We start from the raw sequence: 26,940 nt of genomic DNA, 5'->3' as shown, positions 1-26,940 counted from the left end.
AGGCTCAGAGGAAAATTTTTGAGCCATAGATGAGATGGAAAAATTCAAAATCTCTGTCTAGAAGTTGTAGGAAAGAGTTACCCCAAAGGAAATATCCTCCTGTAATGGTATGCTGCTGCTGCTGCTGCTGCTAAGTCGCTTCAGTCGTGTCCGACTCTGTGCGACCCCAGAGATGGCAGCCCACCAGGCTCCCCCATCCCTGGGATTCTCCAGGCAAGAACACTGGAGTGGGTTGCCATTTCCTTCTCCAATGCATGAAAGTGAAAAGTGAAAGTGAGTCGCTCAGTCGTGTCCGGCTCTTGGCGACCTCAAGGACTGCAGCCTACCAGGCTCCTCCATCCATGGGATTTTCCAGGCAAGAGTGCTGGAGTGGGATGCCATTGTATAGTGAGAAATAAACTTTGACTATGTCATTTGTTTTGAAATTATGGCATTTATTTTTCACTGTAGTTAGCTTTTACTCTAAAAGAAAAATCAGGTAAGGTATGTTCTGGTCAGCTAAAAGATGAAGTTCTCAGGGAAGATACATTTGACCTACCTACAAATGTGTTACTTTAATTCTTCTAGAGAATATGTCTTGATCAACAAAGACCTACTAGGTAAGTCAGCAGACAGTCGTTAGAGTTTCCTACTGCCATTTATGGTAAATGACTTTATGCCCTTAATAAGGTCATAAGTACTGAGTCTGACACCATCTCTCTGGTGGTTTGCAGTCCAGCCACTATGGTACATAAATCTGGTGCTAAAAATTAGAACAGTTAGCCATGTGAAGAATTTGGGTTCTGTACCTAAACCACAATGAACCCTAATGCAGAATAGTAAAGATTTATTACTGTATAAGTTTCTATGCAACAATTTGATTTGTTTGTTTTTCTTTTGTTAAAAAAATCAAGAGACCATAAAGTTGTCTGAGAAATAACTCAGTGCCTCTGTGAATACTGAGGCTCCTGGGAACTGAATCACACCCCTCAGTATAACCCCTGTGATTCATCATTCCCAGGGGGATGAGGGCTTAACTTTAGACCACAGTTTACAACAGGGATAACCATTACCTCCCTTTTGTTGAGTGCCTTCCAAGTACTGTACTAAACACTTTACTCTTGTAGCAACCTAACACATTATGTGTTTGTATCTCTGTTCTCCAAATAAGAAAACTGAAGTTTAGGAAGCATACGTAACTTGTTCAAGGTCAACCATCTGTATTGTGGCAAAACCAGAATTCCCAAATTCCTGTTCCTACTAGTGTTCCAGGCTCCTGTTATGGACCTATGGAACTTTAGGTTCTGTATCTTTAATTGTATTGGATAGCTCCCTTTTATGTATAATGCTCCCTTTCATGAATATAGATTTTGCCACTTTTATTTTATTATTGAAGTATAATTGATTTACAATATTGTGTTAGTTTCAGATGTATAACAAAGTGATTCAGGTATACTTTATTATATGTATTACAAAATATAGGTTATTACAAATCATTGAGCATAGTTCTCTGCACTGTACAGACGGTTCTTGTTGGTTAACTATTTTATATATATAGTATGTGTATGTTAATCCCAAACTCCTATTTTATCCTCCTATCCTTTTCCCTGTTGGTAACCATAAGTTTGTTTTCTATATCTGTAGGTCTAGTTCTGTTTTGTATATAAGTTCATTTGTATTATTTTTTTAATTCCACGTATAAGCAATACGATATGTCTGTCTGACTGACTTCACAGTATATTAATCTCTAGGTTCATCCATGTTGCTGCAAAAGGCATTATTTCATCCTTTTAATGGCTGAGTAATATTCCACTGTATGTATAACCACATCTTTCTCCATTCATCTGTCAATGGACATTTAGGTTGCTTCCGTGTCTTGTCTATTGTAAATAGTGCTGCAGTGAACATTTTGTTGTAATGAGTTTACATCCTAAAAGTTTTCTCAAATTCTCAGTCACTGGACTTTGGACACATTGTGGAAACAATGTGATCATTTGAATATTTTATGTCCTTCCTCAATTATTTTGAATTTTAATACCTGTGGCTAATTTGTGTTGAGGTTTGACAGAAAACAACAAAATTCTGTAAAGCAATTATCTTTCAATTAAAAAATAAATAAAAAAGAAAAGGAACTTTTTTGCTTTAATATCGTTAAACACTGAAGATGCAAGAAATCTATGACTCTTATTGTGACTAGACTGAGTAATGTTATGATAACTTGAATTTTGCAGGTGAACCTTTGAAAATGACCCCCAAAAATAACAGTGATCACATTAACATTCTTTTCCCATTGTGACACAAATCTATTTTTTTTGCAATTTTTATTCTCTCCATCTACCTACCATTCCACTTGTTTCCTCCCAGAAAGAGTTGTAAGAATCTCCAAGTATCATTAGCTCTATTTTAAACCATAGATCATAATAACCTCTGAAATATAACTGTACACATGCACCAAATCAACAAATGTGGACATGCACACATAATGTTTTCTGCATTAAAGCTACTTCCATACTTCAGCATCTGTCAAATTCAGTAATTATTACTACTATTCAATAACCTTCCTAACACACAAATACCTACTATTATGTGGGCCAATTATAGATAATCTCATAACAAAGATGCATTAAGTATTATCTTTCACATGGATCAAATCATGTATCCATTTGAGACAGTGTCATTGTAATACTTGTGACCAAGGTAATAACTTTCAAAAATAAATAAATGAATAAAGTTTTTGAAAACAAAGATGTGGAGTTCATAAGTAGAGATAACAGTTTACTGCTTCTAAAAGGATTTGGATGAAATAAGAAATGGAAACAGATACACTGCTTTCATATAACTGTAGCTATAGCTTTTTAAACACAAATAAGCTGAATTTAAATTTTCCTAAGCCTGCAGAATCCCATGGACGGAGGAGCCTGGTGGGCTGCAGTCCATGGGGTCGCTAAGAGTCGGACACGACTGAGTGACTTCACTTTCACTTTTCACTTTCATGCATTGGAGAAGGAAATGGCAACCCACTCCAGTGTTCTTGCCTGGAGAATCCCAGGGATGGGGGAGCCTGGTGGGCTGCCATCTATGGGGTCGCACAGGGTCAGACACGACTGAAGCGACTTAGCAGCTTAGCAGCAAGCTCAGTACACTAACAACATGACCTCAGAAGCCTGCAGGTCACAGAGAATATCTGAAGCCAGGCTGACAAATACGCTGTTTAAATGAGGTTGATCTCATTAATCAAAAGTAATCATGATTGTCCAATTCCTAAACTCTTTATTGTTTCCATAAAATTTGGGAATTAGGTCTGAGGATAAATATTCTGCACTGGATAAGTCCCTTTCTTTAGAGTGATTTTTTCTGTTTCATTTTCCTGTTAACTTAAAATTAGATCCAGCCTCCAATCAGTGGCTCAGTTGGTAAAGAATCTGCCTGCAATGCAGGAGACCTGTGTTCAGTCCCTGAATATGGAAGATCATCTGGAGAAGGAAATGGCAACCCACCCCAGTACTCTTGCCTGGAGAATTCCATGGACAGAGAAGCTGGGCAGGCTACAGTCCATGGGACTGCAAAAAGTGGGACACGACTGAGTGTCCTTTCCTTTCCAAAGAGAAAGTTTTCTCTTTCCAAAAGTCAGCCTCCACCTTAAGTTTGGAAAGGGAAGACATAGAATTAGTAGAAAGAAATGAATATATTATATGCAAGGGAACAAATTAAAAAATGTATTAATGTAGAAAAGGAGAACACTCTTTACGTCTGCTTTTCCCCTCAGGCTCCAGGAAGTTAAAATCAAAAATCGTTAAATGCAGATTAAAAACACAAGGGGATAATTAGATGGTAGGTTATGCATGTTAGAATAAAAGAAAGTACTAATTTATAAGAGAATAAACTACAAGGAGCTGTCATAAGCAGATCTAGAATTGGACTTCAAAAACATTGATTTCCAAGTGTCTGGAAGAAATAACCAGAGACAACTTTGCAGTGACCAGAAAGCCATGGTTGAAGAAAACACAAACTCCTGGAATAAGAGTGATCTTATGTTTATTTGGAACAAAATGTTTACAGGGAGAAATAAACCTGACAATACTGCATAAATGACATTAAACAGGCTGCGTAAAAGATTCTTGCTGTATTATTTAGAAATCTACTAGAGAAAATAATCACATGGTTAAAGAAACATACCACTTTGAAATCAGCCAACTAAAAGTGATTTGGCTTTCCATGGGGACAGAGAATCTATGAATGTGAGACTGAATGTGGAAATACTTTTGAAATTTACCTTGAATTTCTTATCAGAAAGGGGGAAAAAGCACCTGTTGCAGACAGCTATGAAAGAGGCATATTTAACATAAACAGAAATATGGGAAGGATTTAGATAAACAAATATCTCTTATTTAAATGTTCCTTATGAGGAACTTGGATGTCTCTCAGCCATGCTGCTGCTGCTAAGTCGCTTCAGTCGTGTCCGACTCTGTGCGACCCCATAGACGGCAGCCCGCCAGGCTCCCCCGTCCCTGGGATTCTCCAGGCAAGAACACTGGAGTGGGTTGCCATTTCCTTCTCCAATGCATGAAAGTGAAAAGTGAAAGTGAAGTCATTCAGTCGTGTCCGACTTTTTGCGACACCATGGACTGCAGCCTACAAGGCTCCTCCGTCCATGGGATTTTCCAGGCAAGAGTACTGGAGTGGGGTGCCATTGCTTTCTCCAGTCTCTCAGCCACAGATGTGACTGAATGAGAAAAGGAAGATTTCTCAATTGCTAGAATTGAAGAGGATGGGCAAGAAAAAAATAGTGGCAAAGGCAAAACCCGTAGGGCAAAAGGGAAAAACCAGTCCAGAAAATAGTGTTTTGATGACTAACTTATACACACTAATATGTATAAAATAAACAGGGACTTACTGTATAGCACAGAAAATTAATTAAATGTCTTATAATAACCCATAGTGGAAAAGAATCAGAAAAATAATATATATATATATATGTATATGGCTGAATCACTTTGTTGTACACTAGAAACTAACACAAAATTGTAATTTAATTATATTTCAAAAAATGGTTATTGAAAAAATAAATAAAAGTTTTCTGAATTGGTTTGGTGGCAGCGAGGGGACTTGTACCTAGAGAAACTGTACTCCTCCTGGTAATAATTTTTTTTTAAATTTGTGCTTATCACCTAATTTGAAACATATCTGTAGCTTTTTTGGGCTGGAGGAAGGCAGTTGGCTTATTCTGAGTCCTCAGTTTCCTAATCTGTGTGTGCAGCCCCCATCAGGCTCACCTGTCCTCCTTTGGTTACATGCCCGTACTTCACGCTTCATGGGTGCTCTTTCAAGTCTAATTTATCTGAAATCCTGTTATGTCCTCATATCATTTTTATAAACATTCTATCTGATACGCACTTACCCCATCTCCCCTTTATAACTTGAAGTATTGAGGATTGTGCAGTTAAAATTTTATTTTGTAGGTCTGGGTCAGCAAAATTTTCTTGTAAAAGGTCAAATAGTAAATATTGGCAGCCTTGCAGGCCCCACAGCCTCTGTCATAACTTCTCAGCTCTGGCAGAGTGGTGTGACATTGTCCATATATTGCACCTAAACAGGGCTCTGCTCCAAAACCTTCATTTACAGAAACAGGAAATGGTAGATTTGTAGATAGTAGTTTATAGACCTCTTTTGTAGATGAGACGCTTCCATTTTTCTTAAGTAAAATTTCCTTTGAGAGTCTTTTTCTATGGAATTATGGCCTCTTCTTTTCTTACTGTTTTTGAAATCTTTCCTGAAATTTAGATAAATGCCTTTAATATCATTTTCATTTCTTTTATTTGTGTCTATGACCAGCCTGGATTTGATCTCTAAGTGGGATGTCATTTAAGAAGCACAGGGTCATCAAGTAGAACTTAAAAGAATTTTTATTCATTTCATTTCTTAAAATTCTCATTTATTCTTTGTCTCTAGAAGGATATTAAAGAAGACACAATCCATAACCTTGAATGGCAAGTTCCTGTCTTCTTTATTCTTCCCACATTTTCACATATTACACTTTATTCATCTTTTTTGCTATCCCAAATCCCCCTACCCCAGCAAGCTCAAATTACAAAGTTTTCATTTTTAACACTGTCGCCTCTGACTCAGAGCACTTTATTTTGCAGATTGATCAAACTACCCATGCTAAATTAGTTAGTTCTTCCTTTTTTTCCTTCTTCCATTCCCAAATTCAGAAGTAAGAACTTCTGAATTAGGGCAAAGAAGAAAAATCTAGGCTACTAAAAACCAGGTCAAAATCCATCAACATTCCTGATTTTATTTTTTTTTAATCCAGTCAAATATTACCTGTATGATTTTTATTACCATTATTAGCTTAAGTTTATTGCAATTATTTGTAAAATACACATATTTATACACAGTACCCAGAAAGGGTATCACTATAGACAGCCTCAGAGGCCATTCTCCCTTCAACTCCTTTATATAGTATACCTCGTCATTAAAGACTGGAAGAAGGCAGGGAGAGGAAAGGGAGAGACTCCAACTACCACTTCTCTGCTTCATATTCACCATTGCAGCACCTCCTCATAGACTTGGCCCTCTCACACTAAGACAAAGCAAGCAAATATCCAAGTCTCACCTGGCAAAACTGCCACCACTCTGTAACCACCTTCTAAGCAGGCCTGGGCAGCTACAGGGGGAGAGAAAGGGCCTGTCCATAGACAAGGCTGGTCTCTCCAAGTCACATTCATGAAGGCAGGCTGCCTATAGGAAGTGGGAGGCCCAGAAGCAAAGGAGGAGATTGTTATCAGATGGGGACGCTATCAGAGAGCACAGAGAAGGAAAACTTTTCTGGAGGGGAGGCCTGAACTGCAGTTGGGGCAGCAGTGGTTCTTTCCATAGTGAGGGAATTTGAGGTACAAAGTCTTTGCAGCCCTGTCGTTGACTTGCAATGGGCAGTCTTCCCCAAGGTCAGAAATAGCTCTGTGTCGAAGTCAGCTGAATGTAGCAAAACTGGGCCTGGTTGTATAATAGTCAAGGAACAATAGGGTTGAAGCCTTAAAACAGTAGAATAATAAAATAGGAAGGAAGCTGGGTGATTATCTAGTAATCCAATAACCTTCCTCTTTACATATGGGGGAAAATCAAGACTTGTAAGAAAAAGGGGTTTCCCCCAAACTTACCCAGCCAGTTAGTCTACAGCAACAAAAAGAATATGCATATTACCCTTGAGTGCTTTTTCCTCTGCATTGTTCTTTATGATTAGAAATGTCAACCTGGAGCAAGATGCAATAGGAGCTTTGGGTTACTTGAAGATGGATGACAGGAAAGCGTAGTGAACCATCTTGCTTTAGAGGTTCAGCTAGAACTTTGCTTCTTGAAGGAGTTTCTCTAGATCTCCTGTAGGCTGTCCCCTTGTTTGCTTTGCATGTCCAGACTTCCCTCTCTAGGAGTCTGGGTCAGCCAGCAGCCCAGGTGATTCTGATTTGCTTATTTTCCCCACTGTAGAATCCCTGGAGCTAGACGCCAATGGTTCTTAACCAATGCCTCCCGTTAGCAGCTCTTGTGGGACTCTTGAATTTTTAAATAGTACTCCTGGCCAGATTCTACTCTTCCGAATTTGGATTTAATTGGTTTGCAGGAGTGCCCATCCATCTATATTTTGAGCATCTCATGTCTTCTATTGTGTAACCAAGTTTGAGAAATACAAGACTAAAAGAAGATGAAAGATTCAGCCTCGAATAGGCCAACAGCACACAAGTGGAAAGGTAAGGTGGACAATTTGGAGAGATGTTACTGAGGATGAATTAGGCCAGAAGAGGGCCGTTGCTCAAGAGCAGAGGTAAAAAAGAGCAAGAGGCTAGAGGCCTATTGGGGAGGGTAATGAGGTTTGAAGGGACTCAGGTGGAAGCACTCTGCTAGCCTGATTAAGCAAAGGCTTTAGGGTTTCGAAGGAAACTGTAAAGACAGATCTACAGGCTCTGGGCTGAAAAATATTTGGTTTCCTCAGCAAGAAGGAATGGCAAAGGACAGATTACTCAGAAGGAAGTTTTTTTAAATTGGCAGGTAAAGTAAAGATAATAATGGGACAGTTCTAGAAGTGGGAGTGTTTTACAGTCAGAATTTCTAAGGCCTTGGTCCGTCAGATAACGAGGTCAAAAGCCTCCTGTAGAATGAATAATGTAATTTTGGACCCAGAGGACCTTAGAGATCATCAGTGTCAGCCTCCTCACTTCACAGAGGAGGACTGTAAATCCCATAGAGGGTCAGAGACTTGCCCAAAATCACCTGTAAGCTGGAGCTCTGACCTCTGTCCTGGTAGAGTCCTCACAGTGTAATGGTAATAGCACAGCCTGCAGAGCCTGCTGCCCTCTCTTATCAAGTGTGCATCTTTGGGGAACTTCCTAGTTGTCTATGTGCCTCAGTTCCCTCATCTCTAAAAATGAGGATAATGATAGTCCACTTTATTATGGGTAATTGGGTAGATTATAAGCGTTGCTATCTGTAAAACATTTAGACCAATGCCTAACATGTGATATGTGTTCTATAACAGTAATTATAATTATTATACCATATTGTTTTACTTGAGTGATAAAAAAAAAAATCCTAGTGAATAAGACTGTGCTAATACCTATTTAAGGATACAGATTTGGAGAAAATGCAGATTTCTCAAGGTGCTCTACTTTTGATAACAACTGCAACAGAATAGATTTCAGGTGATTTGCAAAGCTGTGTGTTTTCATGTGCAGTTTTGTTAAAGTGTAGATTCCTGGACCTCACTCCAGATTATCTGAACTAGAATCTCTTGGAGGTATGGACAGGGACTCTGTATTTTCCAAATACAGGCCTGTAGAGCAGTGAAGTTTGACACTTGCTGCTCCTTGCTGGGGAAGTGGAATAACCTCCTAAAATCAGGATCCGAGGCTTTCCCTCTCTATGAGAGATAGGTACTCTTATCTTTTCACTGTGACAGATATAGAAATTGAGGCTCAGAGAGGCTGAATAACTTTCCAAAAATGACTGACTTTGTAAATAACAGAATAGAGCCTCTGAAGTCAAATCCTTAAGACCTGTTTAGTTGCCATCTTCCCAGTTACCATGTGATCTTGAGGAAAAGCATGACTAGGTTTTAGTTTTCTTATCTGGAAAATGGGGTAATATTGGTATTTACATGATATTATAAAGATTAATATATGCCAAGTATGTTGCAGAGTACCTTGCCCATGCTGCTGCTCTGTGCGACCCAATGGACGGCAGCCCACCAGGCTCCTCTGTCCCTGGGATTCTCCAGGCAAGAACACTGGAGTGGGCTGCCATTTTCTTCTCCAATGCATGAAAGTGAAAAGTGAAAGTGAAGTCGCTCAGTCGTGTCCAACCCTCAGCAACCCCATGGATTGCAGCCTTCCAGGCTCCTCTGTCCATGGGATTTTCCAGGCAAGAGTACTGGAGTGGGGTGCCATTGCCTTCTCCATAGACGCAATCAAATATTAACTGTTATTTCTGCTCTAGATATTGGCACTGCTATTTTTACTCCAACTTTCCAAATACTTACTTCAATAAGTATTGACTTGGCCCCCACCCAACCCTTGTACCAGATACTCTGCTATACTGTGAAGTCACAAAAGCTAAAAACTGAAATAAATGATGTTCTTATCTCGAACAATCAACCACTCAATGGAAACTAAATAAAAATTAGAATCTAACAAAAGATGTGATCCTGATCAGACAGGAACCATAAAGGGCCATAATGATTTAGCAAAAAACAAAACTTACGTAACAAGGATCCCTTAGAAAATATGTCATTCCACGTAGGTAAGTTTTTTAGATAAACTGTTTAAATAGCATTTTTTCCTTTTTATATCATAATGTAGATATTTCTGAACATAAGGCATACACACTCTGCTGTCCTTCTAAACCAAGAATAGGGCTTCCCTTGTAGCTCAGTTGATAAAGAATCTGCTTGCAATGCAGGAGACCTGGGTTTGATTCCTGGGTTGGGAAGGTGCCCTGGAGAAGGAAATGGCAACCCACTCCAGTATCCTTGCCAGGAGAATCCCATGGACAGAGGAGCCTGGCAGGCTACAGTCCATGGGGTCATAAGAGTCAGATCACCATGAAACCAAGAAAGTGTGGGCCATGAAAATGCTTGATGACTCAGAGTTACCAGTGAAAACCTTATTCATTGGGTTGTATCATTACAGCAAAGTCCTCAGGGGCTTCTGAGGATATACCCGTTTCTGAGGATATACCCGTCTCTTTGTTTCCATTCTTGGTTTTGAATTTTTTTCTGTCTCTTGTATTGCTACAAAACATCCACTTCCCTCCTTTAGAAATCTTTGTGATTTGTCATAAAGAGTGAAGACTTCAGAGTCAACCTGATCTGTATTTGTATACTAACCATGCTAGTTTGCATGAACCAAGGCCATTCATTCATTCATCAAATATTTATAAATGCTATATTATTATGTCAGGAATTCTGGTACTTGTAGGGGTACAAAGACATAGTCATGCAATTTTCTGTCTTGGGAGACTATAATGTGGAAGTTTCTTACTCATTCATAACTATAATTTTCTCACATCTCTTAAGTAGAGCTAAGGCAATAACCAACACTGAAATATTAGAAATTTGGAGGAAGTGGTAGGCGAGGAGTACAAAAATACCTATATCAGTATGGCAATGACTTTTTTATTTTCTTAAAAATATTTTTGTTTGTTAGTTTATTTGTCTACTCTGGGTCTTTGTTGCAGCATACAGGGTCTAGTTCCCTGACCAGGGATTGAACATGGGCCCCTGGCATTGGGAGCATGGAGTTTTAGCCACTGGACCACCAGGAAAGTCCCTATGGCTTTTTTCTTAAAAGCAAAAAAAAAAAGTCTTTAGATTTCTTTCATGAAAACCAATACTAACATAGTTCTTTAGTAGTGGCGAAGTGGCATAACAAGAACTTTCAGAAAGGAAAGGATATTCTTTGCTTATGAAACCTTATGAAAGGTTTCATAGGAATGAGATATTTTCAGAAAGCAGTGGAAGCCTACATTTCCAGATGCTGTAATAGGTTCTGGGGATGTAGAAGCAAACAAAGCAATGGTTGCTCCCAGTAACTTTGCAATCTGATGGAGAAATGTCAATAAACCAATAAATATATAATACAGTTGCAGATAAGTGATTGAAAAAAATATATAGAAGTTTATAGAATGATTTTATTGAATTTATTTGTCTAAATTCAATCTAGTACATTCCTCAATATTAAGAAAATTCCTCTGATTCAATTTCCCCACAGTCCTTCTAGACCTTTATACTCATATGGGACTATCAATAAAACCCCTGTGAGTCCTCATTTATAGAAAGTATAGATGCTGAGAAATAAAGCCCTTTCCAATTTTTTTGTTGTCATTGTTGCTCTACAACTCTGTGTTGTAAAGAACCAGGAAATTAATAACGTGGTTCTTGACTTCCAATTCCTTACTTGTTAGTTGGGCCAATGCCATTTCAACATGAGTAAATTATAAAAGAATTAACTAAGGAAAGAGTACTTGAAGTGTGCCAAATTGAGGAAATGAACTCAAACATTCAAAAAAGTATTGTCACTGGCTTAACCCATCCAGCAGCTATAACAAAATACCACCAAATGGCTTATCAACAACAGAAATTTATTTCTCACAGTTCTGGGATCTGGTAAGTCCAAGATCAAGGCACCAGCAGGTTCGATGTCTGATGAGGTCTCATGTCCTTGTTCATAGATTGCTAACTTCACCACGTAGTGAAAGGGGCAAGAGAACTCTGTGGAGCCTCTTTTTAAGGGAACTAATCCCATTCATGAGGACTTTACCATCATTACCTAATTACCTCCCAAGACCTCACCTCCAATAAGTTTCAACATATGGATTTTGGGATAGACACAAACATTCAGTCTATTGCAGTAGTCCTTCTGAGCTGAGTTTTCTACTGAATGTTGGTAAATGTAAACAATAAAGCTTGTGGGAAGATAGTGGAATATAAGAGATCATGATCTGAAAAGATTCTTGGCTGAAAACAAGCAAGATGTAGAATGCAGCTGGCTGAATATTTTAGAAAAGAGGGTCTTCTCAAAAGAATAAAGAGAATGATGGGCCAGAGCTGATTAGATTTTGTCTAGGGCACAAAGATGAGTGACTGCAAATTCTGAGTCAGGGAAAAGTGACCTGATAAAAATGCTGTCTGGGAAAGACTGATGATCATATGCAGGTTAGAAAAGAATTCTCACAAGTGAAATGAAGGTAAGAAGAAAGTTCAGTGGGAATTGGGAGTGTAAGAAAAGATTTCTCTCTATAAATCAGAGAAACCTTACCATTAAGGCAGAAAATGCCCATGATTGAAAGAAGGGCACAAAATATGAGTCTTAGAAGATTCAATACTTAAGAGAGGGAAGATCACCTCAGAGTTAAAAACTGGTGAATTGACATTAGATACACTGACTCAAATGAGAAAATTTGGGGGTTGGGCATGCTATACAGTAGGTCCTTGGTGGTTATCTATTTTATATGTAGTAGTGTATGTATGTTAATCCCAAACTCCTAAATTATCTCTCCCACTCTTTCCCCTTATCCATTTAAGCTTTGTTTGTCAAAAGTGAAGCTGGAAGATGGGTTTGGCTTTAAGAGAAGGAACAGACTGGTCATTTTTCAACATGAAGTTGAAAAGAAAATATTTCCTTCCAAAAAAAAGTTCTTAATGGGCCTGCTTTAGATTATGTGGGTGACTTCCAGGAAGTGAGTTTACCTCAAGTATTTGAATAAATTTACTCCTCCAGGGCTCTTGGGCACTGTTGGGTTCAATAAAGAGGCAGTTTACTAAAAGACATCAAGGTGCTCTTCAGCATCCTTAAAATTAAGCATGACAATTAATAATGATAATAGCAGAGTAAACTGAAAGCAGGGGAATGTTTCTGAACTAAAAATACAAAATAATTTTTGTGATTTGGACTGCTCCTGAGGCCAATCAACACCCAGGGATTGAACCCATGTCTCCTGAATTTATTGGCAAGCAGATTCTTTATCACTGAGCCACCAGGCAAGCCCTGAATTAATACAGAGATTTCACCCAAAGGCAAACCATTAGAAGATAGGTAAGACTTACTTCATTCTTCTGATACCAACTGATCACTTCCCTTCCTTTCTCTCAAAAATGTTTTGCATGTTTATTCACAAATGGAAATCAATACTGGGTTTGCAGAAGAGAGACCCTGGAGATCCTTAAACCTAGACAACTGATTTTTTTTTTTTTTTAACAGAATCCTTTTTTCAAATGAAATCTTGCTCAGAGCCCTAATACATGGAAAACAGACAAAAGTCAAACTTCATTGTATTAAGGACAGATATGTTTCTGGAGATCTAGTGATATGGCCATTTATTTACATATGTGAGTACACTGAGGCACCTAGGGTTTTATGAAATAGTTTGATAACCACCAGTCTATACCACACCCCACCCTCATTGTTTTAAATAAATCCCTCTTGATGCTTGAGGAGGTGAGGGAGGAAGCTGCCCAATTTAATGTTGCAAGCCTGAGACAAAGGTGACCTAGAAGAAAGTGAGAGGTGATAGGGGTGTTGTTTTGGTCCAAGGATACAGATACAGAATGCAAGATTTGAACTGAATTGAAATGAGGGATGATTCCAGTTCAATGCAATTATCAATACGTCTATGTGACACTTTTGCAACTTTAACAAACCTTTCAAACACACTATTTAGGTAGCTTAGTTTAGTAAGTATTGCCTGGATACAAATTATATAGTATTTGATCTAATAGAATCAGTGTATTAATTATGTAAATACAATCATTGCTTGTGTAAACAAAAACATATAACACATTTTCTATAGGTAAACCTTTCAAGTAAGGCCTTCAACCACTCTGTGAAGGAAGCATAGCTGAAAAATATATGGTACAAAAATATGAAGTAGCGTGGCCGTGGCTTCATAGAATGTCAGCAGTAAAACTGAGATTTGAACCCAAGTCTGTCTTACTCCAATACCCATGTTCATTACACTCTAACCTCGAGGAACTATCAAACTGCAAAGATGGAGATCTAGGCTTAGCCTTCAATTATTTAAAATTCTTTGTCATTTGTTACACAAGTAAAAAGCTAGCATTTGCGAGATGCACCAAGAGGCCAAGAATATTTAAAGAAAAATTTTATTTCAAATAAGCAACCAGGAAATCCACTGTGGGCTGGAAAGCGCTGAGGTCTGGGCAGGCTTTTGAAAGGCAGCAGAGTAGAGATGATGCTCTTTATGTAACATTCAAGAAAACTGAAGCTCACATAACTGAGGGGCATTTTCAAGAGGATGGAGCTGGTTAGCTGTAACATCAGAGATACAGGGAAGGTCTTCTTAGAAATCAAAGAGAAACTAAAGGGAAAATATGAAACAAAAGAATATCAGAGTTAAGCATGAGAGAAACCAGAACTTCCATGTAGAAATAGTAAAAGAAGTAGAAATCCTAAGTGACTATGGAGTCAATGATATATTTTTTCTCTGTTTCAGAGGGGAGTGACAGTGTCTAACCTCCATCTAAGCTCCTTTCTTCTTTTTGAGTCAGCCCCATACTGTCTGTTATTTAAGATCTAGGTTATGTTAACTGTCAGTCTCTTAGGAACTATAGCTACATTTCTGCCATCTTTAAGAAAAAACTTGTACTAATTTTCATATTAAATGTCACACACTGAACATCACTGAGAATCTACTTCGTGCTGCTGAGTTTACCTTCTAGTACTCACCTGGCTGTCCAGTTACCAATAATGGTGTTAAAGTGTTTGGATATTAGGGATGTGCTTGTGCGTCCATGTGCATTTTGGAGTTTGAAATAATTCATACATTTGTTTACCTCCATTTTTTTCACTGCTTAGGAATTGTTTTTATTTTCTCCACTTCCTTCTCCTTCTGTCTTATTTGAAGGAACATAAACATATTCAAAAGTGTCACCTGTGGGTGAAATCTTAACTTTCAGTCAGTATTAGATTTATTAACTTTCACTTCCTTTCTACTCACTAGTTGGGAGTATATAAACCAAGTCTGGATTCTTTCCCCAAAAGAAATAAAGAAAATGAATGTACTCTGTTGATGTAAAGATATTAGATTTTCAGATGCTCTTCTAATTATAGACAGATTTTCTGGATGGGCCCATGAGAAACACTGTAAACTTTCATAGTCCACTCTTATTTCCACCTCCATCAGGTTAACTTTCTTACTCATTGTACCTGCTCTGCCTATGTTATTGCATCTGTTCTCATGGATTATTTTCACCCTATGATGAGGATTTCTGTTTCTAAACTTCTGGCCTGTTTCTCTCCCATAAGTTAAGGTTTATTCAACTGTGTGCTACACTTTTAATATATCCCATTGGTACCTCAAACTTAACATGCTAAGATAGAACTCATCATCTCTCCTTTCTTTCCAAGCCAGATATTCCAACTGTATTCATTAGTTTAGTTGATGGAATCATCAACCACTGAGTTCAATAAGGTTGGAAACTTGAAGTCATCTTTGCCTCTACTATTCCTTATTCTTCCATCAGTAATATAAACAATATCTGATTTGATCTTTTCACTAATTATTAAAATTGTCCCCATCTTCTCCACCCCCACTTCTATCATCCTGCTGTCCTATCTGGACTTATACAACAACCTCATAAATAACTTTGTCCATAAACCGATAAGCCATAAATCCTTCCTCCATACAACTTTCGGATTTATCAATGTAAGACATGTTCTGGGGCAAACTCATGCTTCAGATCCTTTAATACTGTAGAGATGGCTACAGTAACCTATGTATATGATAAAAAAATTGTATAGAAATGAATACACACACATAGATACAAAAGAAAGTACAATAATATTAGAATTTCTGAATAAGATCATATCAATGTCAATATTCTAGTTGTGATATTATATGACAGTTTTGTAAGATGTTACTCCCCATTTGGGAAAATTGGGTAACTGGTACATGGATATGCTCTTTATTTTTTATTATAACTGTATGTGACTATAATTATTTCAAAATATAAAGTTTGCTTAAAAATATCTTATAAAATTCTTCAACATTCACCAGAAGAATTTAAGCTTTTAAAACAACATGTCACAACATGTTGCTTTCCACCTTTATCTCCTGGCATTCTCGGCCCCCAATTTTTACACTAGGCTAATAGCGTCACAGACTGCTCACTCTGTAACTTTAGTCCTTATCTGGCCTGACTAATTTCTTCTCATCATTTAAGGCTTTTTCCTTGATCTATCAGATGAGATGTATATATCATCATTGTACTTTTACAGTGTTATGCACATTTTATCACATTTATTAGAGATTTTCCCCCTGTTTTAACTTCTTTACCAGGACCTTTTAGTGGGTGAAACAGTCTTATTTACTTTTATTTCCAGTGCCCATTTTTCCTGACAAATAATAGATGTTCTCTGTATATCTGACTTTAGTAAATGAATGTGCCTCTCTGTAAGCTTGAAAACCATCAACTAATGTTATTATCTTCTACTATTTAACTAGACTTAAAGCATTCATTTGCAAATTTAAGATGATTGACTATCCTACTATTTCTTTAATTCTTTATTATACTAACAGTAATGATTAAGAGCTTAGCTAAGTTCATCCTGGAGTAAAATTAGTCTACTGATAATCACAATGAATCACATACGTTTAAGGTGAGATGTGCAGATAGAATGCAGATTTGGAGACTATATCACCTGAGAAAGCTGATGTTTTCCTTCACATGTATAAGGATCAAGTTTTCTTTTTTTTTTTTTTTTTAAGTAGAAGCAAACTTGAGGACCCTATAACAAAATGAAGCAAATAGAAATACCATTCATTTGTAGTATATTCAGATGTTTGCTTATCCCTTGGTCTGACATAAAATTCTACACTCCAATTAAAAACCACCCAAGCATACATTAAGATGTGTACCTGGTGATTAAAAAAAAAATTGATTCAAAAGTTTGAATTTATTGTCCCTGGGCCTGATGCTAAGATGGAGTTATGAGAGGGGTAATTATGCTGAGGGTAAAATTTAAGATTTCTAAACTCCTTTTTATTTTCTGATCTTTCTTTTTACTTGCTGGAGGCTGAATGGGCAGATAATCAATTGAGACATTTGTGAAATGGGCTTAATAATAGGTTAGAATCACTGTCAGACTTAGTGAGGGAATGTTTATTTTCTTTTTGAAATCTGCAGGATGTAGATTTTGGATAGTGGAGGTGCAGAGTGTAACTTTTTTAGTTAAGAAATAGACCTTTGATAGAAGACTTGATTGCCTGATTTTAATGGAAAAATGGGATCCTTGCCACTGCTTAAAGAGATACCAGTTGCTTAACTCGAAAAATTTGCTGTGTATACCGGCATGTTTTTGAAACTTCACTCACTCCACTTTTTGATTGACTATGTTTTAATTTTAATATTCTGTCTCATTAATACAGAAACTGTAACCCTAGTTTCATTTTTATCCTTTTAAGGTTTGTAGAAACCCCAGCCCATTTCTCTTGGAAAGAAAGTTATTACCGATCCACTATGTCCCAGAGCACACAGACAAGTGAATTCCTCAGTCCAGAGGTTTTCCAGCACATCTGGGATTTTCTGGAACAGTAAGTATCAAATAAGCAAAAAAGCTGTTTTACGTGAACTGTTATAAATAGGTAGTGGTGGATAGTTGAAGTACTGCTTATGAAGGCATGTTTTTAGAATCAATAAAATCAGGTGACATTATTGGGAAAAAATTATTCTCTCCAATAGCATCTCTGTGTTCAAAATTCAGCACAGATTTATTCAGTTTTCAACACCAGAAAATTATTATTGTTCCAAGGTGGTATAATTTTGGAGGATCAGAAGGACTCTCCTACCTAACCCAAAATAACTTCCCCAATGACTCTCTGATACTCAAATTCATTCCTTTGGGTTAAAGACTCTCATATACTTTTATATTGTAAATAATCTCTGAGAAAGTAAAACACTAAATTTTATTGTTCATTATACCTTGCTAGGAAAAGGATAATTATCTCCTTAAGATTAGGCTGAGACACCTAAATAAATTAAGGGAAAGATTAAACGATATCAGACTATTGGGGACCCATACGATTAGGATACATCTCTGACTCGTTCCTTCTATTCTGTGTTCCACCTAGTGATTCTTTGATGAGGGCAGTGATTTTTACTTTACAAATGGAGCTTAGATTTGGAATGCCAGAGGTTTCACATCTGGTAAGTATTTGAGCCAGATTTCATGCTGAGGGTTTCTGACTCCAACCAATGAGCTTTGCCAACTTTAAAGCAAAAAGAGCTCATTTTTACCAACTGAATGAGTGTGTGTTAGTCCCTTTCCACACCTAACACACTTTTGTTTTCCTTTATGGCAGACCCATCTGTTCAGTTCAGCCCATTGACTTGAACTTTGTGGATGAACCATCAGAAAATGGTGCAACAAACAAGATTGAGATTAGCATGGACTGTATTCGCATGCAGGACTCGGACCTGGGTGACCCCATGTGGGTGAGTGGCATGGGCTTCCTCTTTAAATCTATGGGCCATGCTATCCACTTCTCTGTTATACCTCTTCCATGGTACATAAAAAAGCAGGTGACTCTGAATGGTCAAGGCCATTGGAAAGAGAGTCATTGTGGTCAGCAGAGAAATAGTTAAGAGCTGTGGATTCTGAGTATGCTTCAACTCTGCATAATGTATATGTTTCCTTTGGTGTGGAGAAGGGGATTGGAAGTAATCTCTTGCATTTTTTATCTGAATTGCTCCTCCCAGTGTTTTGCAGCTGGTGGAGACAGAACCAAAGTTAAGTCCTGAATTGTATCCAAAGCACTTTCTTCTATGGCAAACTGCCTTTCTTATAGAATTATCCTTTTTAAATGAAGGAGGATGAAGTAAATTCTACACAAATACACAGATTCAAGTACCTGGTAATAGAGTAAGAGGAAAGAAGCTAATATCTAAAATAGGCTCTGTTTTTTATTTTAACTTCACCACTGGGTCACTCATGACCTTAGACCTCAGTTATGAAATGGTAAGAACTTACATGTACACACCTCCCAGGCAGCTAAGGAGTATACAGGTTAAGGATAGTAAAACATTTTACTGAGATACTTAGGTGAACTTTCTTGTATTTGTGCAGTCCATCATGCTAACTGGTGTGTTTTCTTTTCTTTTTTTTAATCATTCATTCATCCCACAAGCGCTACTACTTTTCCTGTATAAAAGCAAACAAAAATCTGTAGAAAAATAGAAAGTAAAAGAGAGAAAGAGGGTGGGGTGTCATAGAGTGACTGCTGATGTGATTAAACAGAGCGCCTTATAATGTACCATGCCTTTCCTTTTTGGAGATGGGGACGATTACCAGGTAACTTCATTTGAAGGAATGGTACAGATGAAAGATGTTTTGGTATACCCTTGCCTTTCTGATTCAATGTAAGATTTTACTGGAATTCTCACTGTACACTTTTTTAATAGATTGTACTTCTTAATATTGGAAAAAGAGGAGGTGGGGGAAAAAGGAAAGGAAATGGCCAAAAACAGAAAGTTGTAATTTTACAAATACATTGATATTTTGTAGCCAAATTGATAAATGAAAAATACACTTCTTCATTGGCCCATTCCATCTTAATATGGATTCAGTTCTCAATGATCCTTGATCTAGTGAAAAGAAACTGATAGGTAAATCGAAGGTTAAGTAATTCAAAGCCAGGGAATGTATGATAATTAAGCATAAATATTTATAAACATATAAATTCTGATTTGACAGTGATTTAGAAATTAGGATAGTCCCAATTCATTGAATAATATCACCTTTTATGCTGATAGGTTTCCCTAGGTTGGTGCTCTGTGTCTTCTTACATTCTCTCCAGGCAAGGATTTTCTGTTTCTCATAAAAGCAAGTCAAAGTTATTTAATTTAAAATGCGGAATGAAGTATTTTCATTTACAGTTCCTGTTATTATTATCTTCTCACATACTGAAGCACATGGTTTTTTAATGTACCATGCTGTTTCTCCTTTGCTATTAGACATTTTCTCCTTGAGAACATCTCATTTTTTCCACCTCGTATCTAGCCATTTCCTCTCCATCCCTCAGCATCAAGCTTACCTTACCTTCTTTAGGAAAAGATTCCATATCACTGTTCTCTACCAGTCTGAATTAGAGATTATTTTACAGAAGCAATCTAGGTATAATTTTAGTCATAAGACTTATTGTATAATATTAATATTATATATTATTTCTTTATCTCTAAAGGGGACAAGTGTCATATTTTCTCATGCACAGTATTTTTTTTTTTTTTTTGGCCATGTTTTGCCCATAGTAGGCCCTCGGGAATTTTTAAAGTCATAAGAAATGAGACTTGGAAGTTATCTAAAAAGGTAAAATGTTCTCTTTAAGATCGCCCTGTCCAAAAGATTTTTTTTTTCAATGACTATAATGTCCTATATTTCTATTGTTCAACACAGTAGCCATTAGCCATGTGAATCCTTTGGGCATGTGAAATATGGCTAGTGCAAACGAGGAACTTAATTGTAACTTTAGTTAATTTAAATTTAAATTGTTTCGTGCAGCTAGTTGGTAGTGTATTGGGTAGCAAAGTTCTAGAATACCACCAATCAGGGAACCATTTTCTGCTTCAGCATTCACAACAGCAAAACTTTCTGTCCTGTTCTTCTCTTGTATTCCTTCCATTTTGATTATAGTAGATCAGTATAAAAAGTGTTGTGCTCCTTTACCTCCGTTGTTTACCCACTTCTGTTTGAAAGTACTCAGATTTGCCATTTGAGTTATAAAGATTCAGTCATTTAAAGTTTATTTTGGTGCTTTGGGGGCTTCCCTGATGGCTCAGATGATAAAGAATCCTCCTGCAATGCAGGAGACCCTCATTTGATCCCCGTGGTGGGGCGATCCCCTGGAGAGGGAATGGCTACCTACTCCAGTATTCTTGCCTGGAGAATTCCATGGACTGAAGGTCCTGGCAGGCTACAGTTTATGGGGTCACAAAGAGTCAGACATAATTGAGCAAATAACACTTTTACTTTTGGTGCTTTTATAAAAGAGCTAAAGGAAACTTTGGAGAAAACCTAGTTGAGTATCTAAGGAAGAATCAGCTAAGTTATACAGTGATCTTCTAAGAGGGTAAGGAGGAAAGAGAGAAAGGCAAGGAAAGTCATAGATAAAATTGCTCTTGTAGCCAGTGTCTTATTTAGCTAAGAAGGGACTGCCTTGTTTTTTAGGTTATTATTATTTAAGAAAAGTTTGATAGGATTATTCATTTATATTCAAAATTTTTTTCCTGAGCATTGGCTATGAATCTATATGCCTGATGTTGATTATTTTTAATTGATTTTTGTTGATGCTCATTTATCCTGGTGCTCATTGAAACTGAGAGTATTCCATTTGAAAGTGATTTAAATGTTCCCCTTAGATGTCGGAATTACAAATTTTCTTGGCTTCAATATCAGATGATGGTTAACACATCTAATATTTTATTTAATCCTTTCTGGAACTTCATGAGTTAGAAATTATTATCATTGTTTTGATAGAATTAATAGTTAAAAATTAATTAAATTTAATAAATCAAAAGAAAAAGTGGCTAAAACCCTTTTCTAGGATGATATGCATAGTCATCAGCAGTGTCAGTATTTTGCCCACATTATTGGATGCAATCTTTTCTTATTCTTTTTCTGTGGTATTGCATTTGAGTAGAATTTGGCCTGTTTCTTCTTGAGTACCTCTGTTTCTATGAGACTGAGGTTTACCTGTATGGGAAAGCCTCCACTCTTCAGCCAAGAGATAGCCATACAGTAGAGAGTCTCCATACCTTTCTTTCCTCTGGGGAGGCAGGCACAGGACACCACTGTTAACTAGGAATAATGAAACAGAGTGCTGCTATCACTCACCAGCAGCTTAGAGCTTGAAATTAAATGTGTCAGATTGAAGGTAACAAGAAATCAGGATATAAGAGCAGAATAGAAACATTTGCAAGGAGCAGAGAATTGAAGTGATTTAGGAAAAACTGGAAAATACAATGAAATGGAGTTTTGCCAGTATGGGAAACAAAATAAATCATTTGGAAACAACTGTATTGAAAGGAATGTGCAAGTAGAGTGAGACTGAACTTATTACATACATTTGCCTCTCTGTGATCTTTCTGTTTTCTCTCCAAAGAACTGAGGCATTGCTATTAAAGTATAGTTCTGCATGAATCCTGGGTTTTCCCTTGACTTGGGACCATTCCGACATCCTCATAGGCATCCATGAGGAGGCCACATGGGTAAGACTAGATAACAATGGTAGTCCTTAGCTAAATGAATGACAAAATGGTGGACTAGCTCAGGATGTAATAGTAACTGGTGTTCTGGTTTAGAAAGTAAGAACTAAGATCCTCTGAGATTCCTTGTCCTTCTAAACTGAGAGCTGTTGCAACTGGTGTGAAGCTCTTTTAGTCCATTACTTGATAGCATATTTTCACTTTTTTGTATATAAGTTAATAGCTAAATAGTTACAAAACTCTGCACATAAATTGCTTTTCTCTTGCATATAATAAAAAACATTTGGGATCCATGCCAAACATTTTCTCACTATGCAAGAAATATGAATCTGTGAACATGAAATTACTTGTCAGATTATCAAGGACAAAACTCTTGAAATTGAGAATGTCATCACATTTGTATTGATTTTTAAAACTACCTTCACCTTAAAAACTAGTCATGAAGTGGAGCCATAATATTTTGCTCTTATTATGAACAAAGAGAACTTGAATTGCAGAGAATATGTGCCCTCTTCATTAGGATGATTTTAGTGTCATTGAAGAATGAAATACATTGGATTAACAAATGAATTGAATGAGATTTCTCAAAAAAGTGTTATAATTTAGACTATGTTTCCAAGATCCATTTTAGTTCTTCATCCTGTTGTCTATTGTATTACTTTATATCTCAGCTTTGCCTTGTTTATCAACTGTCTAAGCATGCCTGTCATGTCCTTAAGAGGTGGATACTGATATCGACACTTAAAGGTTTTCCTGGAATGATGGATGGGAAACTATATGACATTTACTTTTGCATTTCTTTAGTCTTTGTACTTTGAAGAAAACCCTGTTTAGTTGAATTGGGTTTTTCCCTAGGGATTTTTAGAAATTATTATCTAAGACCATGATTTGTTCCAGGGCTTCCCAGGTGACACTAGAGGTAAAGAACAGGCCTGCCAAAATACAGTGGAAGTAAAGAGATGTGGGTTCAATCCCTGGGTTGGGAAGACCTCCTGGAAGAAGGTATAGCAACCCATTCCAGTATTCTTGCCTGGAGAATCCCTTAGACAGAGGAGCCTGGCAGGCCCCAGTCCATAGAATCACAAAAGGTTGGACACAACTGAAGTGGCTTATCATGCACACATGCATGATTTATTCATCTGTATTAAAAAGACCATAGCATACATAGGACATCCATTTTTGTAAATTGTTATTATTGCATCCAGTTATAAATGAAGAGTCTTCCACCCTACATACCACAAAGCAGATAGTGCTTTTGTATTTGGAAAGACATAGGCCACAGCAACCTGGAGAAGGGCATGGCAACCCACTCCAGCATTCTTGCCTAAAGAATCCCCATGGACAGAGGAGCCTGGTGGGCTACAGTCCATGGGGTTGCAAAGAGTCAGACACGCCTGAACAACTAACCAAAGTACAGGCCCCAGCACATAGCATACTACCCTGTATCTTCTATAACCCAATATTATATCAGATTTCAAATAGATTATATATATTAGCTCTAGCCATAAATATTTCTTTAGAATTTACTTTCCTATATATGCTATGTTCTTTGTAATATAGCTGAAAAAATCATGGTCTCTAGCCTTGAGAAGATCAGAATATAGCAGAAAGGCAAGTATGTACAAAATAACTTTTGAAAAGTACATATATATATATATATATATATATATATATATATATATTTCAGTTCAGTTCAGATGCTCAGTCGTGTCCAACTCTTTGCGACCCCATGAATTGCAGCACACCAGGCCTCCCTGTCTATCACTAACTCGCTGAGTTCACTCAAACTCATGTCCATCGAGTTGGTGATGCCATCCAGCCATCTCATCCTCTGTCGTCCCCTTCTCCTCCTGCCCCCAATCCCTCCCAGCATCAGGATCTTTTCCAATGAGTCAACTCTTCACATGAGGTAGCCAAAGTATTGGAGTTTCAGCTTTAGCATCAGTCCTTCCAAAGAAATCCCAGGGCTGATCTCCTTTAGAATGGACTGGTTGGATCTCCTTGCAGTCCAAGGGACTCTCAAGAGTCTTCTCCAGCACCACAGTTCAAAAGCATCAATTCTTCGGCACTCAGCTTTCTTCACAGTCCAACTCTCACATCCTTACATGACCACTGGAAAAACCATAGCCTTGACTAGACGGACCTTTGTTGGCAAAGTAATATCTCCGCTTTTGAATATGCTATCTAGGTTGGTCATAACTTTCCTTCCAAGGAGTAAGCGTCTTTTAATTTCATGGCTGCAGTCACTATCTGCAGTGATTTTGGAGCCCCCAAAAATAAAGTCTGACACTGTTTCCACTGTTTCCCCATCTATTTCCCATGAAGTTATGGGACCATATGCCATTATCGTCATTTTCTGAATGTTGAGCTTTAGCCAAAATTTTCACTCTCCTCTTTCACTTTCATCAAGAGGCTTTTGAGTTCCTCTTCACTTTCTGCCATAAGCGTGGTGTCCTCTGCATATCTGAGGTTATTCATATTTCTCCCGGCAATCTTGATTCCAGCTTATGCTTCTTCAAGCCCAGCATTTCTCATGATGTTCTCTGCATACAAGTTAAATTAGCAGTGTGACAATATATAGCCTTTACGTACTCCTTTTCCTATTTGGAATCAGTCTGTTGTTCCATGTCCAGTTCTAACTGTTGCTTCCTGACCTGCATAGAGGTTCCTCAAGAGGCAGGTCAGGTGGTCTGGTATTCCAATCTCTTTCAGAATTTTCCACTTTATTGTGATCCACACAGTCAAAGGCTTTGGCATAGTCAATAAAGCAGAAATAGATGTTTTTCTGGAACTCTCTTGCTTTTTCGATGATCCAGCAGATGTTGGCAATTTGATTTCTGGTTCCTCTGCCTTTTCTAAAACCAGCTTGAATATCTGGAAGTTCACGGTCCATGTATTGCTGAAGCCTGGCTTGGAGAATTTTGAGCAGTACTTTACTAGTGTGTGAGATGAGTGCAATTGTGCGGTAGTTTGAGCATTCTTTGGCATTGTCTTTCTTTGGGACTGGAATGAAAACTGACCTTTTTCAGTCCTGTGGCCACTGCTGAGTTTTCCAAATTTGCTGGCATATTGAGTGAAGCACTTTCACAGCATCATCTTTGAGGATTTGAAATAGCTCAATTGGAATTCCATCACCTCCACTAGCTTTGTTCGTAGTGATGCTTTCTAAGGCCCACTTGACTTCACATTCCAGGATGTCTGGCTCTAGGTGAGTGATCACACCATTGTGATTATCTGGGTCGTGAAGCTCTTTTTTGTACAGTTCTTCTGTGTATTCTTGCCACCTCTTCTTAATATCTTCTGCTTCTGTTAGGTCCATACCATTTCTGTCCTTTATCGAGCCCATCTTTGCATGAAGTGTTCCCTTGGTAGCTCTAATTTTCTTGAAGAGATCTCTAGTCTTTCCCATTCTGTTGTTTTCCTCTATTTCTTTGCATTGATCACTGAGGAAGGCTTTCTTATGTCTCCTTGCTATTCTTTGGAACTCTGCATTCAGATGTTTATATCTTTCCTTTTCTCCTTTGGTTTTCACTTCTCTGCTTTTCACAGCTATTTGTAGGGCCTCCTCAGACAGCCATTTTGCTTTTTTGCTTTTCTTTTCCATGGAGATAGTCTTTGATCCTGTCTCCTGTACAATGTCACAAACTTCCATTCATAGTTCATCAGGCACTCTATCTATCAGATCTAGACCCTTAAATCTATTTCTCACTTCCACTGTATAATCATAAGGGATTTGATTTAGGTCATACCTGAATGGTCTAGTGGTTTTCTCTACTTTCTTCAATTTAAGTCTGAATTTGGCAATAAGGAGTTCATAATCTGAGCCACAGTCAGCTCCTGGTCTTGTTTTTGCTGACTGTCTAGAGTGTCTCCATCTTTGGCTGCAAAGAATATAATCAATCTGGTTTCGGTGTTGACCATCTGGTGATGTCCATGTGTAGAGTCTTCTCTTGTGTTGTTGGAAGACGGTGTTTTCTATGACCAGTGCATTTTCTTGGCAAAACTCTGTTAGCCTTTGCCCTGCTTCATTCCGTATTCCAAGGCCAAATTTGCCTGTTACCTCAGTTGTTTCTTGAATTCCTACTTTTGCATTTCAGTCCCCTATAATGAAAAGGACATCTTTTTGGGTGTTAGTTCTAAAAGGTCTCGTAGGTCTTCATAGAACCATTCAACTTCAGCTTCTTCAGCGTTATTGGTTGGGGCATAGACTTGGATTACTGTGATATTGAATGGTTCGCCTTGGAAACGAATAGAGATCATTCTGTCGTTTTTGAGATTGCATCCAAGTACTGCATTTCGGACTCTTTTGTTGACCATGATGGCTACCCTATTTCTTCTGAGGGATTCCTGCCTGCAGTAGTAGATATAATGATCATCTGAGTTAAATTCACCCATTCCAGTCCATTTGAGTTCGCTGATTCCTAGAATGTCGACGTTCACTCTTGCCATCTCTTGTTTGACCACTTCCAATTTGCCTTGATTCATGGACCTGACATTCCAGGTTCCTATGCAATATTGCTCTTTACAGCATCGAACCTTGCTTCTATCACCAGTCACATCCACAGCTGGGTATTGTTTTTGCTTTGGCTTCATCCCTTCATTCTTTCTGGAGTTATTTCTCCACTGATCTCCAGTAGCATATTGGGCACCTACTGACCTGGGGAGTTCCTCTTTCAGTATCCTATCATTTTGCTTTT

At 37.7% G+C, this 26,940-nt stretch overlaps 1 protein-coding gene across 14 annotated transcripts in view; it reads left to right on the top strand.

Annotated features, from left to right (window-relative positions):
* TP63 (tumor protein p63) overlaps positions 1–26,940 on the top strand; it is a 274,648-nt gene that overhangs the window by 93,306 nt on the left and 154,402 nt on the right. For 8 of the 14 annotated variants that reach the window (XM_055568713.1, XM_055568712.1, XM_055568711.1 and 5 more), the window contains exons 2-3: positions 17,449–17,577; positions 18,346–18,478. In XM_055568713.1, coding sequence (XP_055424688.1) covers positions 17,449–17,577; positions 18,346–18,478 — 262 coding nt within the window. Of the gene's footprint in view, positions 1–5,039; positions 7,725–7,788; positions 8,023–17,448; positions 17,578–18,114; positions 18,191–18,345; positions 18,479–26,940 lie in introns of those variants that run through there. The other 6 variants (XM_055568719.1, XM_055568718.1, XM_055568715.1 and 3 more) reach the window with 6 other exon arrangements.

This window comes from Bubalus kerabau, chromosome 2 (genome assembly GCF_029407905.1).
Source record: "Bubalus kerabau isolate K-KA32 ecotype Philippines breed swamp buffalo chromosome 2, PCC_UOA_SB_1v2, whole genome shotgun sequence".
Taxonomy (NCBI): domain Eukaryota; kingdom Metazoa; phylum Chordata; class Mammalia; order Artiodactyla; family Bovidae; genus Bubalus; species Bubalus kerabau.
This window is presented reverse-complemented; position numbering and strand designations above follow the sequence as displayed.